Source organism: Mastigoproctus giganteus, chromosome 5, assembly GCF_048544385.1.
Source record: "Mastigoproctus giganteus isolate SK-2022 chromosome 5, ASM4854438v1, whole genome shotgun sequence".
Taxonomy (NCBI): Eukaryota; Metazoa; Arthropoda; class Arachnida; order Uropygi; family Thelyphonidae; genus Mastigoproctus; species Mastigoproctus giganteus.
The window spans coordinates 91,142,465-91,159,290 of NC_143579.1; the positions used below are offsets into that span (position 1 = coordinate 91,142,465).

The 16,826-nt window shown below is 38.1% G+C and overlaps 1 protein-coding gene across 1 annotated transcript in view; it reads left to right on the forward strand.

Moving 5' to 3' along the window:
- The window catches only part of LOC150085555 (sister chromatid cohesion protein DCC1), a 300,470-nt gene that overhangs the window by 172,319 nt on the left and 111,325 nt on the right, over positions 1 to 16,826 (forward strand). The window contains exon 6 of the mRNA XM_090373339.1: positions 1,880 to 2,018. Within this exon, the coding sequence (XP_090229465.1) occupies positions 1,880 to 2,018 (139 nt within the window). The remainder of the gene's footprint in view (positions 1 to 1,879; positions 2,019 to 16,826) is intronic.

A 16,826-nucleotide genomic window follows, 5' to 3' on the forward strand; every position in this document is an offset into this window, starting at 1 on the left:
CGAAAAACCGATATTTTTTGTATCAATACTGGTATTTCAATACCGGAAAAAAATGACCGGGATCCCGGTATTGTAAGCCCTAATATGAACTAATGAGGTTTACTATATATACGACTTTCGTGAGAGGGATCTGTTACTCACGGTTATTTGCATTTTCATGGATTCTTATTTAAATTGATTGTCTTACAGTTAAGCTCCTTTTGATATAATTGACTATAATTAGAAAGTATAATTGACTAATGATATAGTCAATTATACTTTCTATTATGATCCCCTTCATGAACTAATGGCTGTCTTTATGCTGTAGTACTGTTTATGCTGAAGTACTGTTTTTGTATTTGAGAGTGTACGGTTTGCACAAAATTCTAGTATGCTCTAACCATTATTGTTGATGGATAGTGATGGTCCTAAAATAATTTGTAATATAAAGCACTATGAACTTTGAAATAACTTTTGCACTCAAGGAAAGAATATTTTGTTTTCTTTATATTTGACTCATTAATTTTAAATGATAGGGACACATTTCTTAACCTTTGTGAAACCTGAGACTTTTCTCCATCTCCACAAGTATTATGTAATATATGTATGGCTGCTGAGGCAGTAAGTACAGGTCGTCGGTCACTAATCAGGCAGCATTGGGACCTGTGGGGTTCTGGATTAGTGAGTATGCCGGATCACCGGTGGTTAGATTAGCAGATACAGTTTACTGAACACCTAAACAACTCATCTTGCCGACCATGCTAGCCAGGTTGGTAAAGTGCCTGCCTGGCAACCCAGAGGTTGTGGGTTCGAATCCCGCTTCAGGCTTGTATCAAAGTAAAATGCAAAAACTTTGGGAGGTGCATTATGGCCACAGAAGCTGATGCGCCAATAACAAACAAAAAAAAAAAAAAAACACCTCATCTTACCTTTAACACATTGACTGCCAAGCTAGTTTAAGAAAAAAATTCCCCAGGGGGCCAAATAATTCGATTAGTAATTCTAAAATTAATATTGTAATGTCAGTGTTGTCCTTTTTTTGCTTAAAATATCAAAAAAAAGAGTTTTTATTATGTCGCATATATGTGGCCCAGTAGGTTACTTTGTTTCTTGAGAAGCCACGTTGGCCACATACATGTGACACTATTATGGCATACATATGAAGGTTGTTTGTGATTAGTTTATTGCACGTGTAGCGAGCACTACAGTAAAACTAATTGCGATAAAATAAACTCTCAAACGTCGCAATAACTTTGTCAGTATTGTTAGAGATTTTGTGAAAACAAGTTCGTTAGCGCACTGTATTATCCATTATATTATGTTGTGTTTTTCCGAAAGTTTGTACAAGTGTGTTATTAAAAAAAAAAATCTAAAAAGGAATGGCTAAAAGAGAATTAATAAAATAAGAGGAACTGAGAGAAATTGCTGGAATTTACAGCTAAGCAGAGTTAAACTTCTCACAGACACACCGCTGTCGAGTTTTTTCAGAAGTTGAACTTTATCTGTTATGGACAATATACGGTGTTTGCATTTTACACCATGAGAAGCATTTCCTTTATACATTGGAACCATGGCTTGGGGCTAAATGTGAGCAGCTTATAATAATAAATGCAGAAAAATAAGTAGGAATGGCTTGCCAGTGTTTACAAGTTCACAGCAACAGCTGATGCTGCAACCAATGCCACCAAAACAATAGCGGCAGGTCAGTGCGCCGACCTGGGAAATTTGAAATTACGTTCACGGAAATTATGTCTGAATTCACTGATATCATGTTTATAAAATTACTCTTGTTTTGTTATGGTCATACTTTGTATATGGCTTTCATAAAAACATGCTTCAATTTCAGATTTTTTATATTAGATGACTTGATATGAGATGGAATGTTTTTCTTTTATTTTAGGTTTTTATCGTGTATTGGATTTTGATTATCATTTTCGAGTATTCAGTTTCATTTTAAATGTAATAGACTCTAATTCTTGGCCCCTTGACAGAATTCCAAAACAGATTATTTTGGACACTCTTGAAATGCTAGAGCCAAAGTAAGTTTTTTGTTTAATTTGAGCAACGAATATTTTTTTTTTCTGGAAAAAATTAGAAATAAATATAATAAATTTGCTTTCTTTCATTTATTCCTCGTGCCTTTCTGCTAACACCAGCCTTGCATAAAATTAAAATGATAAGATAATGTATTGAAAATACTAGCCGGAATGTTACTCAGTGTTTACTGTTTACTTGTTGGAAAACAAACTCAACTTAATATGGTTCAGGAACAACCATATCTGTCAACTCTACCAATTTGTTGGAAGTTTTCTGATAATCAGATGTGCCTTCCAGTTTTCTGACGTTTTGTTTTCTTCCTGCTTTCAGTCAAGCTTGTTAATTTTCATATACAATAAACCACTGCTAATCTGAATTAACTGGGGGGGGGGGAGGTCATCCGAATTAAGCGATAGTCCAGATTAGTGAAGTAAAAGATGAAAAAACTTAGAAAAAATTTAATGATAAAATGATTTAATGAAAAAAATATTAATTTAATAATAGGTAGTGCTGATGAAAATAAATAAAAAATATCACTGTAGAGCCTTTATTTAAAAGCTAAAAAGACAACACATTTATCCATCAATAGAAGACTCAGAAGTTGTACTTGTTTTTGAACATAATAATGCAGGTTTGAAGAAACTGTCACATTTTGTCTGAATGGACCTCTGCTGCTGTTCTTTAATTAGGATCTCCCTCACAGTTTTTAGTTGTTCTTAATACCTTTTGTAATTTTTGATTTGTTGAAGAGTCCACATCATTGATTACTGCATCGATGCCATCTCTTGTGGAGCTAAGAAGTTTCTTCTTGTAGTTCATCTAGTTCATCGCCTGATTCTTCTTCTATAGCAGAATCTTTAATATCTACAGCAATTTATTCCTCTGTCAGAAGCTGAAATTTAAGCTCTCCTTCTTCCAGTGCAGGCCAATCTTGGATGTTTTCTTGCATTGCTTCTGTCTGTTCAGCTGCCCTCAACACAGTCTGAAAGTCCTCTGGCTCTAATCACTTAAAGTCAATATCACCATCTGTATTTTTCAAGAGTTTTTTTTTTTTAAATTAGCCATTCAATAAAGTTTCCTTTAAAGTGTCCCTCCATGCATTGGCCCAGTTGAAGACAGCGGACTTGATATTGTATGATTTGATATTTTCCGGAGTTGTTCTCATCTGTGTCGTTATCTTCATCCATTCTGTCTTCCAACACTACAATCACCTCATCAAGGAATTTGCACTTGTAGAACCTCTTGCAGGCCATAATGATGTCTTGGTCCATGGGCAGCAAAGCCAAGCACTTTATTTTACCATCCTTACTGGACATATTTTAAATATCTGGATGTATGGGGACATTATCAAGGATTAGAAGTGCTTTTATCTGGTAATGTGAAATTTTGAACACTTCTTTCTAGTACTTCTTGACTTTGAGTACGACGTGATTATGGAACTAATTCTTTATAAGTTCTTGTATGAATCAAGCATTTGTAGGTTGTCTACTACAACGGGCAAAATGCACATATGGTATTTTAATGCCAAGTACATTAAAAGACTGTATGCGCATATCGCCTATTGGGTTCTTAGCCTTGCTGGCCACAACAGACTTTAGTTGATGAGTTCCATATGCATTGGCACAAGGAAGTGCTGAAAACGTCTCCTTGCTGTTTTGCTCATTTGCCTTCCTAAATCTCGTGTCTTTCAAAGTACTCAACTGTGAACAGAATTTTTCACATTTCAATCCAGATTATCCGACATCCGGATTAACTGTAACCAGATTGGTGAGGGTTTACTGTATGTAGATACGTTATTTCATTCAGTTGTGGATCCACCAAATTTAATGATATATACTTAAAATCTAACGTTAGATTGCCCTGCTCACATTTAATCCAGTTATAGTGACTACGTACTGGTATAAGTATGTATTTACAATATAAGGTTAAAAAATATATTTAGACTTCATATATCTTTCATTGACAGAAGGATTACTCCCTTTGCCACTCTCTCCAGGCAGGTCCACAGAAGCTGCCCCCTAGGGATCAGTTCTGGGGCCCCTTCTGTGGACTCTTGTGCTGGATGAGTTCCTCAATATGGAAATCCCTAATATAAGAACGCAGGCATATGCCAATGATCTTATACTGATGCTGCAGGCTAATAGCAGGACACAGCTGGAGACACATGCAAATCATGCCATTTCTGTTCTGCAAGGATGGGAATCTACTGAACATCTCACCGGAAAAAACACATTCAATACTCCTCAAGGGCTCCCTTGATCCCAGGAGACCTCCCCAGATCAAGATAAATGGAACAACCATTAAACTCCAAACAGAAGTCAAATATCTTGGCATTATCCTCGATAGACACCTCAACTTCACACTGCATCTTAGTTACTTCAGAGTAAAATTCAGGAAATATTCCGGCCTATTCGCTAGAGTTACACGCAGAGACTGGGGTCTGAAGAAGAGGGCGCTTGCCATCCTCTAAAGGCATTCTTCATCCCGGCACTGGCTTATGCAGAGTGGGAGCTTGGTATGCTAAGGCAAGCACTGCTGTTAACAGAAGGAAATTGGAAACCATCCATTGAATAATTCTCCTCACAACAACCAGAGCATGCTGCACGGTGAGCACCCACACTCTCCAGGTCCTTGCAGGATGTCTACCTCTGGACTTGGAGATTGTCGGCCATGGGCTGCTGCACCAACACGCCAAAGGAAGGGTAATCACACATTTGGGATACACTACGGACCCAACTCTGACTAGACCACAGGAAAAAAGACGTCTTACAGACCACACAAGAACAGTGTGGCAGAATCGGTGGAATGACTCCACAAAAGGCCGCATAACTAGAAGCTTCATACCAGACATTGGGCGTGTTTACCCTATTTCCCCGACCTGGTATTCTCCTGGACTTCATACCACTTACCTGGTGACGGGGCATGGCTCCTTCAGGAAGAAACTACACGATTTTGGAATCTCGAACATAGCGCATTGTAGATGCGGACAAGAAGAAACTTGGGAGCACTTGCTCTACAAATGTAATATATATGAAGACCTCCATGGTCTGCTGTTTACCAAACTACGCTCCATCCTTAGAAATCAGGAGGACATAGTGCTGCAGGAAGAAGAAAACTATAAGGCCTTCACACTTTTCGCCCAAAATCTCTTCGCAAGGCAAAGAGCACTTCCACCACCCTGAAACAAACTTCAGACTTTGGACCACCGATGGACACAAAGAACACAACTGGCCATTGACAACCAGCTGAGTGACTACAGGACTTGAACACAAGTGGTGGGGACAACCTACAGCAACTGAAAGACAACTGAGTCCTAACTGGAGGTGACCAAACACTGGGACCTAGATGTAGCTGGCCTGTCACGTGCAGGTGACGCATCCTGGCCTCTGCCGAGACCAAGTCCACCACCTGGAGAGTCAAAGTGAACGACTTAGATTGCAGCCTTGCTGCCAACTAGCCAAATGGCGACCCAGATCCAACACCTTTCCAGGCCTGCTTTATCTCCTTTTCCCAGCGGGGGGACACCCCTGTCTCCTCCTCTCCCTGAAAAACCCACTTTCCCTCTGGTGTGGCCTGGGCATGCCCACTGAACATTTGGGGGCCACCTTCTCTATCGGTCCCTTTCTTCTTTTTCTACCCTCCAGCCTTCCTTCTCCCCACCCAACTCTGTCTGCCTTCACAGCGCACAGCTCCACAAGTCAAAATTGTAACTACACCAAAATTGCTTGCCTGACCCTTTCAGCCAAAAATAAAACTCATCCAGTGTACAATCCCTTCTCGCTCTTAAGGCAAATCTCTATGACCAAACAAAGCACCAACAGTGATTAAAGCAATGTCTTTTTTTTTATTTTTTTTATTTATAGGTCCTAGCCATTGAAATCTGAGGAAAGTAGTTGGCAGGACCTGTCAGAGTACTGATTCCTTACTGGTAACACCAGGCTAGCCTCCACGTGGTGCGGTATGGGCAACGTCTGGTCCCATCAGGGGCCCGATGGCCAATAAGCCAGATGAACAATGGGCACAACAGACTACACTATACACGATCCACACACTTTAAATCTCTGGCTTGACAGGGTACTGTCACTCGATACAGCGAACACCTTGGAGATGGGAGAAATCCCAAGAGCCACTAGCCCCTCAACATACCAAATATCTTTCATTTTGACATACAGCAGACTCAATTTATCAGGATCAGATTAACTGGGACACTTCAAGATTCCAAATTTGAAAAAAAAAAAAAAAAAACCCCACCAGAAATCATAAAATTCAAGCAATAACTAGAATAGGTATAAACAGATGTTTTGCAAGTTGTAAATAAGCAACAAGAAGCGGTGTTATAAGTTGTCACTGGGAGATTAATGTACCTATTATCTTGCAACCCCTGCTAGTCTTCACACCCACCACTAAAAAAAAAAAAAATAATAATAAATAAAAGGACCAATTTTTAGCTTGTTTTAGTGTGTCACATCAATTGTTGTGTTCCATCGCACTGCAAAAATCACAAAATTTGTTTTGTTATTTATGTCAGGGACGTTGGAATTTTTTTTTTTTTTTTTTATAGTAACTATTTTTTTTTTTTTTGTTTATAAATCATGAAAATTATGGGCAAATGCAAGAATTGTGCTTTCAATTAAACAAAAACTTGAAATTATTTAAGAGTTTGAAAATGGTGCATCCGAAATCTTTAATGAACCATTATAATGTTGGTGACCAAACCATATGCGACATTGTAAAAAATAAAGGGAAGCATCATATTGGACATGCAAGTAGTGTGTGGTAAGTTTTTTATCTATCGCCATACTTTTTACATAGGTCGTTTGAACATTTTTCAATACAGTAAGTCCCCGACTTATGTAGTTTCGGACTTAAGTTATTTATATTTTTTTTATATGACTGAAGATTTCAGTGAAAGGGGCACACGTTTCACCATAATAACGTAAACACTCACAGAATTCCAGCTATCAGTATTATCGCAAATGAAATAAGATCAAGTTTACTACTTGTTTATAATGAATTGCACTAACAGAAAAGCCCAATAACCTGGAAAGTGTAAACTGTTTTTATTGTTTTATGGCAGTGACCTCCAGAAATGTGCTTTAGTAAAATGTGAGCCTGCTTGGGGTGATAATAGTGAGTTTTCACCTTAACCCAGTGAAGTTCTGTACAGAAAATTTAATTTTGACTGTTATCATGGTGCCAACTAAGAGAATAAGTGACAGTGGTACTAGTAAATCTATCAAGAAAAGGAAAGCAATCAAGTTGGATCAGAAAATTAAAATAATAAGGATGTATGAAAATGGCCAAACATTAACAAATATTGTGTAGAATTCAGATTTGTCAGTTGCAATGGTGAACACATAAAGGAGAAAGACAGAATATGAGAAGCGGTGAAGCGATCGGCACCAGTGAAGTCAACTGTAATAACCAAAGCTACGAAATACATATCAGTTTTTACAGTACAATAACACGCGTTTTTTTTTTTTTTTTTTTTTTCCCCTTTTATGTTTTCTTTTCTTATGTGCCACTCCGGCTACTTCACCGCTGTCCTCAGATAAAGTTTTTAATTGAACTAATTAAAAATATATAACTATTTTTCTTCATTCTTCTGAGGATATTATGTGGTTTTTGTAATTTTCGCATATCAGGGATATAGTAGTAATAGTTTATTAGTCATTCCCGAGTTGCGTAAAACTCAACTTACGTAAGAAGTCCTGGAATGTATCTCTTACGTATGTTGGGGACTTACTGTATTTTTGGATTAACCAGGAAATCGATTATCCAGGAATTTTTTTTTACCATCTATCCCAGAAAATCAAGAGTCTACTGTATATGTTTTAATATTTAATTTTTATAATAAAGATTTATGGTTAGTTATATCTTTTGTTTTAGGTTTTTCAGGTAGTTTGTAAGCCTCCAAGAAGGACTACCTAAAAGGCTTCTAGAATTGTAGTTGTGTTTATTGTTAAAAAGGTTCGGTTGGGTTAGTTTAAATAAGAGTGTTTCATTTTATTAAGAGCATTTATTTATGAAAGATAATTCGTTTACTTACTTTGAATTTGTTGAGTAATATGGCTACACAGTGGCAGTCAGTTCATAATGAGACACTGTAGTCAACTTCAATCAGGTCATGGAATATAAAGATTGTGGAAAAGCTAATGTTATGTAATTGAGTAGAATGAAATAAATAAAGCAAACAACTGTGAAATACAGTTATTGCATTTAAAAATGAAATACATAATTTAAATGTTGCAGTGTATAATTAATTAGTAAAGTATTGATTTGGAAGAAAAGTCTGGGAACACTGTTTGAATGGTGCCAGAATGCAATTCTGGTGCATTTCAGCTTTATCCAGATCCCTTCAAAAGTTGTCTTCCAATGTTTGATTTCTAAAGGTTGGCATGTAGGAGTAATTGTTAACATCAGAAGTTTAAGTGGCAAAGAAGAGAAATTAGTAGAACTAGATTTATATTATATTCAGTATCACAGAAACCAACATCATAGCTGCCAACTCTTTAGTTTTATGCAGAGAATCCATCTTTTGTTCATAAGATAGTTTGTCTCTGTCTTTTTGCAATAACTGTTTTTTGTCTCCGTCATTTTATTTTTGCAGAAAAATAGTAAGAGTACATTAAAATTGGAAGTTTTAAAAAATTTTGCAGATTTCTTCTTATTTTTGTTAACAGATATTGCCATTATTAAACACTTTAGAATATTTTGCCATAATTGTTCAGTTAGCCATAAAAAAAACTTTATTCTGATGGTTTCACATTTCTTTCCAACACAATGTGTACAGTATGTCTCCCTAGCTATGATATAGTATCTTAGTTTTTAGAGAGGGTATCATACCTGGTTATTTAAACATTAAAAGCTGAAATGAAAAAATAAGAGAAATTAGCAGAATTAATATCATTAAAGATTTATTTTTAAGGACAATAAATGTTTGTTTGTTTGTTTGTTTGTTATTTGGTTTTTAGGAGCATTAGCAACTAAGGCCATATTGCTCCGGGATATGCAGTGGTCATTCCCTGACCTTTCCGCATCCTTCGTATTTGGTGGTCATGGGCTCGAACCCCCGTCTAATCAAGAAGCGTGTGGTATGCACTGCTGCTCCTGCCCACCCGGCTACGGAGGCACCGAAAATAAATGTACAGGATGACAACCCCCTCTGACTTGCATTGTCAATAGAGTCACGAAATGTGAGCCAAAAAACCGTCTACCCCTATCAGTAAATTAATAAAGGCTGCCTACCTTGTCACTTACAATTATAAAAGACCAGAGAGAGATACAGATTCAGAGACAGTATGTCATAAATACAAAAATAGGTTGTTGGATGACAAATTGATCAGTAATATGTCGCAATATTCAAAATGGTCTAATCATTTTATATATATATATATATATGGTTAAAACACACACACATTATTATTAGAGTTCTACCAGTGTTGTGTCATCAAGATATGTGTGCTGATGCAAGACTTTGTGTGTGATTTTATGAATAAGTTTGGTAAATTTTGGACTTAGTTTGTGGATCATTTTACTTTCTATCTTAAATACCAAGATAGAAAGTGTTTCCTTATGACAATTGGAATGCTGGCTCCTAATGCTAGTCACTAGATAATACACTGGACTGAACCTGTTGGTAACTCTAGGAGGCATCTGGATAACAACTAATGTATAATCTCACTGCCTATACTTTACCAGCTAGTGACTGGATGGAGGAAGTCTGAGCAGCATGTATGGGGGGAGATTGTTGAGACCACATTATGTCAAGCAGCTGGATATATTCTTGCTATCCATATCCAAAAATTTCATTAATTCATACATGTTTCTCTGCATTTACACTCTCTACTGATTATATCATGAATAGTCAAACCAGTAGAGCAAACTTATATGAGAAAAGCTCTAAACCTCTCGAGAACTTTACCATTCACATCACAAATATACATGGTGATTCACTACCAGTGCGACAAACTTGCAGGAGGTGTAAGGGGCACAAAGACAAATCGGAATCATAGCATTGCAGGGTCCGAAATGCCTTTGTCATGTGGTAGAGGACGTTGAACGGGAGGTCACGTGAACAGCGATCCCGCTGGAAGTCAGCATTTGCGACTGTTTCTGTTGAAGAAACAAAGTAGCAAAAGTCCTCCAAAGTGGATAATCCGCAGGCTCCAATGATTGGACGCGTTGCAGATGGTATGAACTCATTTGGTTTGTTGACAGTATCCTCCATACAGTGGATTGGGAAATACCCAATCGTTGGCCTATCGCTCGAGTACTCGTACTCGGATTGCCTTCTGCAAGACGTAGGGCATTCTCCTCATTGTCTGGCGTCCTCGTCATTCGCTCTCGATTCATGGTACCTCTCATGAAAAAAACCAGTCTCACGTAACCTTCTGTGCACACGTGCAAAAATCGTATGATGAGGAGCACACCTGTGCGGGAAACGTTCCTGGTACAAGCACAGAGCGGCGCGCCCATTACAGTCCGCAGCTCATTACGCGAGGTGCATGTTGGCCAGTTCAACGTTTGAATACTCGTCCATCCTACTGCCTCAGAAACTGGTTCGCAAATGCTGACTTCCAGCGGGATCGCTGTTCAAGCGACCTCCTGTTCGACGTCCTCTACCACATGATGAAGGCATTTCGGACCCTGCAATGGTATGTGATTCCGATTCGTCTTTGTGCCCCCTACACCTCCTGCAAGTTTGTCGCACTGGTAGTGAGTCACCCTGTATGTGGTTTCAGTTCCATTCTCATTTTTGCCTTCAACCTGTGAAGCCCAGTGTACTTTTTCTGACAGATTCTCAATTTCGTTTGGCGAAATTTGTTTGACGATTTTAAACTTTCAATTTATAAAAAAATTGCAAAAATAAATATTCGTGGCCTTGTGGTTAGTGATCGGCGCTATTGCGAATTGGTGAAAATTGGACCAGCACGAAATGAGGTCTACCCATACTGCAGTAGGGAGATCTTTTTAGCATGTGCAGGCTACAGTGGGTTTCTGACAGTGGTGAGCTCTGTAGAATGTTTCTTTGTAGAATTTTTTTTTTTTTTTTAAATTAACACTCTGTACATAAATTTTTTTAAAATATTTATTTGTTTTATTTTAATTTGACTGTCTATCGTAGAATGAAATTATTGTCAAAAATCAAATCAGAATTTAAAAAAAAAAAATGAAAAAAAATTGTGGAAAAAAATTCATACATAAACTGACATTTGACAAGACTCAAAACTTATGAACATTCATATCACAGGGAGCCCATACATGTATTAATTAATAAATTACAGTATTTCAGTATAAAGAGAACCACAGGTTTGTGGGGGGGGGGCATAAAGGAAACAAGAAAAGTACAATATTGACCATATCATCTTAGTAAACGATCTTAACTAGTTGAAGATACAAGGGTATGTAGAGTATTTGAAATCAGAAGTGACCGTCATCTTGCAGTGAAAAAATTAAAAATGATAATTAATACCAAAAATAAGAGGTATAAAAATGAAAAGTGTCTGATTTGCTAATAATCATATGGATGCTAATATGGCTTTACATGACTTTACGGATACAGGGCCATTCTTCATGGCTTTACATGAAGAATGGCCCTGTATCCGGAGATTCAGTTACCCGCGGCTAACCATGGGAAAAAACAGAAAAAACGTAACACGTACTACTCGTGTGCCCAATACGATGCTTCCCTTTATTTTTTATGATGCTGATTTTAAACTAATAGTTTCCCCTTATCTTCTACAATGCTGTGTATGGTTTGGTCACCAACATTATAATGGCTCCTTAGAGATTTTCAAACTTTTGAATAATTTAAAGTTTTTGTTTAATTGAAAGCTCAACTCTTGCATTTGTCCATTTTTGCGATTTTTAAACGAAAAAAAAAAAATTTCCGACATCCCTGACATAAATAATGAAACAAAATTTACCCTTTTGCGGTGCGACAGAACACAACAATTGATGCGACGCACTAAATCAAACTAAACATTTGGTCTTTTTTTTTTTTTTTTTTTTTTTCCTTCTTTTTTTTGTCTTTTTAGAGAAGTAGGTGTAAAGACAGTGGGGGTTCCAAGATAATAGTTACACTATCTCCCAATGACAACTTATAACACCGGTTCTTGTCGCTTATTTACAACTTGCAAAATATCTCTTTATACCTATTCTGTTGTTACTTGAATTTTATGATTTCTGGTTGTTTTTTTTTTTAATTTTAATTTGGAGCCTTGAAGTGTCCCAGTTAATCCAATCCCAGTAAATCGAGAGTCTGCTGTACTTTATTATTACTGTATTTACTGTTGATAACGTCTTACTGTGTGTTTAATTTATCAATTAAATTTTATTATACGTATGTATGTACAAGAAAATTACGTTATATATGGGGTCAGCAAGTGTTCGCTTATATCTGTGGTTTCAGCAATCCACGGTAGGTCTTGGAATGTATCCCCACAGATACAGAGTCTTACTGTATTTTAACCTGTAGATCTTGAGACTTGGATAAGGAATAAAGAGATTGATCAAAAATTTAAATCTTTAGAGATGTTATAAGAAAAATAAATGGAAACTGACAGATGACAACAGTGACATGATTGTATTAGAATTGCGAAAAGATCTTCATCTTTTCTCATTTCTAATATGATCTGAGTTTCAACAAACTTATGATTGTATGGACAGGTAGAATGAATGGGAGGGAGACTAGCTAAGTAGTTATTGAAGCTAAACAGATGTTAAGTAGGCCTGGAGGCAGACCCATACGAAGGTGGATCATTGGTGTCAAGTAAGCATTAGAAAAAAGTGCCCACTCTGGTTAGGGCTGAGGAACTAATAGGAAATGGGATAGCATGGAATAAAATATCGAATAGAAGGCTTCTGCTCGAGGACGGTCTTCTATTGTCATAGTGACCTGAACACCACCTGGTTAACAGATTTGGATGATGGTGTCTTAAAAATATTACAGAAAACATTTCTAATGTGTTCCAAAAAAAGCATCTTTCGTGTATGCAAGTAAACAGTTATAATTAAGGGAAACTTCACTATATAGGACGATTACATTTAATAGAATTTTGAACTTAACAAATGAGATATTACAGTCTCTCTCACTTTTGGGAACTTCTTTCAATAAAAAGTTAAAATTAAAATTTACGAAATTTATATGTTCAAATAGTTGAACATACACTGAGTGGACAGAAATCATGGGACACCTAACTAGTAATGGGTAGGCCCACCTTTCGCCTGGATAAGGGCAGTCACACTGCGAGGCATTGAGTTCTGCACTGCTGTCCATAATTCCGTCGCATACTGGGTGGAGGATCCAAAGCTCGAACAGACCTTTCCACAGCATTAGCATTAGCAAAGGCACATGATGCAAGAAAGAAAGCAAGCTTATATAGCATCAGCAAAAAAAAACTATTTCACTCATCCACTCGCTCCAAATGTTTGTCAAGTTCTGCCTTGAATCTATTTAAGCTATCAACTTCTACGACAGATGGAACTTTGTTCCAGTAATCAACCACCTGCTGGCTAAAGGCAAACTTCCGCACATCTGTCCTGCAACCGTCTTTCCTCAATTTGAATTTATGCCCTCTCAGGTGATTATTCTGAGCAAGAGGAAGAATCCCATCAGCATTGAGCATGCTCAAACCATTCAAGACTTTATGCACCTCAATCAGATCACCTTGCAGGTGCCTAGTCTCCAGACACTGTAATTTGCAAATCTTAAGCCCTTCTTCGTAAGAGCAGCCCTTGGTTCCATTCACTAATCTTGTTGCCCTTCTCTGTACAGTACTCAAAGTGTGGCCTGACTATTGCCTTATACAAGGGGATAATCACCTCCTTATCCCTGCTAGAAAAATTCATGTGTATCATTGACAAAACACCATGAGCTACTCTTGCAGACCATCTGCACTGCTCAGAAAACTTCATATCTGCCTGCACAATTACCCCCAGGTCCTTTTCATTCCTACCACTGCCAGTGTGGTACAACAGAGTTGATACGTTACTCTGGGATTACTGCTTCCCATATGTAGTACTTTTCATTTGTCAATGTCATTTGCCACCGCTCAGCCCATTTGCTCAAATTTTCTAGATCCTGTTGGAGCAGTGTATTGTCAACCCTGCCAACCTTCATATCATCTTCAAACTTGGACATTAAGCCTGATATATACCATCATCAGTATCATTTATAAATACAGAAAACAACAATGGATCCAACACTGAACCCTGAGGGACTCCACTAATAACATTAGTCCATGAAGAGCAGTGTCCATTGATTACTACTCTCTGTCTTCTCCCACTCAACCATCCCTTTATCCATAGCAGCAATTTGCCTCCAGTGCCACACAGCTCCAATTTGTGCAGCAGTCTTCCATGTGCAACAGTATCAAAGGCTTTCCTAAGATCCAAATATATGATATCAGAGTTATTCTTTGCAACCAGTTCCTTTGTGACTACATCATAGTATCCAATCAAATTAGTCAGACAAGACTTCTGCTTAACAAACCTATGCTGTGTCCGAGCCATAACTGAAATCTTGTCTAGATGATCCTGCACTGCTTCTTTAACAAGTGCCTCTATTAATTTCCCTGGAACGGAAGTTAAACTAACAGGTCTATAATTACCCGTGTCTCCCTTTGAGGGTTGGGGTCACATTTGCACATCTCCAGTCCATAGGTACCTCCCCTGAGTCCAGGGAAGCTCTCATAATTATGGCTAAGGGTTTGCTTATTTCCTTTGCCGCCTCCTTTAATATAACTGGATAGATTCCATCTACCCCAGGTGCCTTTCTTGTGTTTATCTTCAACAATTTCTCCTCCACTTTACTCTTAGTTATTACAAGATTATCTAGCTTACTGCCAGAGTTGAATACATCTCTGGCATTCCCTTCCCTGAATAACTCCACACGTGTGAATGTCGATTGCAAAATATTCATTGTTTGTTAGCTACCTGAGCAGGATCATCAACAGTTGAGCCATCAATATCAAGTGGAGCAATCTGATTCATCCCCTTCCTTCTTGAGTTTACATAAGTAAAGAACCCTTTGCTGTTTTTCTTTGCATCCTTTGCAAAAGATTTTTCGTAATCTTCCTTCGCCTGCCTAACCTCCTTTTTAACTTGGTTACAGACCAGCTTATATCTATCAGAGGCTTCTGTGTCACATGTTAATTTATATGTATCCCATGAATTTTTCTTCTCTGTCACATGTCTAATTAGTTCATCTGACATCCATTTAGGCCTAAATCTTGAACAATATTTCTTTGTTGGTATGAAAAGCCTAGTAGCTTCCAAGATTAATTCTTTGAATGCTTCCCATTTTGAATTTGCTGTTGGTAACATCATCATCAGTTGGTTCCACCGTATAGAATTTAAATACTGTCTCAGACCATCGTAGTCACCTTTACGAAAGCAAAAACCCTTCCCTTTACTCTTGATGGTAGTTACCTCTTTGAGTAAATCCCACTTAAGCACACTGTGATCACTGCCACCTAGTGGTTCCTTTATCTGCAGATTCTTGATGTATGAAGAATCACTACTGATAATCAGATCAAGAGTATTATTCCCTCTAGTTGCCTTCCGAACATGTTGCTGTAGAAAACAATCATCCAATAAATCCACAAAAGCCTTGCTAGTGTGTGAGTGACCAACCCACAAATTCCAGTCAATATCCGGGAAATTAAAATCCCCCATTATAAGACATCTAATTTACTGGCTCACTATTTCTCTGCACAATTGCTCATCGTAATTATCAGATTCATTAGGCCTATAACACACACCTACTCTCATTTTTCATTTCCCAGTGCTTATGTCACACCAAATAGACTCAACATTGCATTGACCATCAACATCGATTGGATGCACTTCCTTAGATCTTATGTGTTTCTTAACTAACAGCATAACCCCTCCTCCCTTCCTGTCCTGTCTTTCCTTTCTGTACACATTGTACTCCCCAAATTCCAGTTCTGCACTGCTTATGTCTGTGTGACACCATGTCTCTGATATCCCAACAATATCTGCCTTTGATGTCTTGACTATCACTTCAAGCTCATCGAATTTATTAACTATATTAACTTACTATACTCCTAGCATTGGTGTACATGCACCTGTTTCTACACTTAAGAGTAGAAACAAGTGCATTCCAAAGATGCTCCACAGGGTTCATGTCTCGTGAACAGGGAACCCATTCCATGATGGTAAAATCTGCGGAATGCTCTTCATATAATGTTCTAGTTACCACAGCTCTGTGGGGAGGTGCATTGTCCTGCTGGAAGAGTCCATTTTCCTGTGGGTGCAGGATGACCATGAAAGGATATAGCTGGTCTGCAAGGATTGATACGTAACCTGGACTGTTCAGAGAGTGTCTAGACTTACCAGAGGTCCAAACGTGTGCTATTTGAACCCGCACCAGACCATTACCTACTATACACCTGCCTGAACATTCCTTGTTGACATGACAGATGCATAGCTTTGTGCAGTTTCTGCCAAATGTGCATCCTCCCATCTGTAAATAACTGGAAACCGGACTCACCGGACCAGGAGACCTGTCTTCAATCATCCAAGGTCCAGTGCTGATGTTCTTTTGCCCAGTTGAGGAGTGAGTCCCGTGTTGTGGTGTTAGCAGTGGTGGGTCGGCGGCTCCCATAACTGATTGCGGCTGATGGTCTTGGTAGAGACGTTTCTTGCTCTTCCCACGTTGGAGTCAGTGATTTGTGTAACTGTCACTCTCCGGTTGGCTGAAATAATGTGAGATGGACATCAATGGCCATGTTCATTCACCACCTTTCTCCACCCACAGTGCTGACCACGATGAGATGTTATTC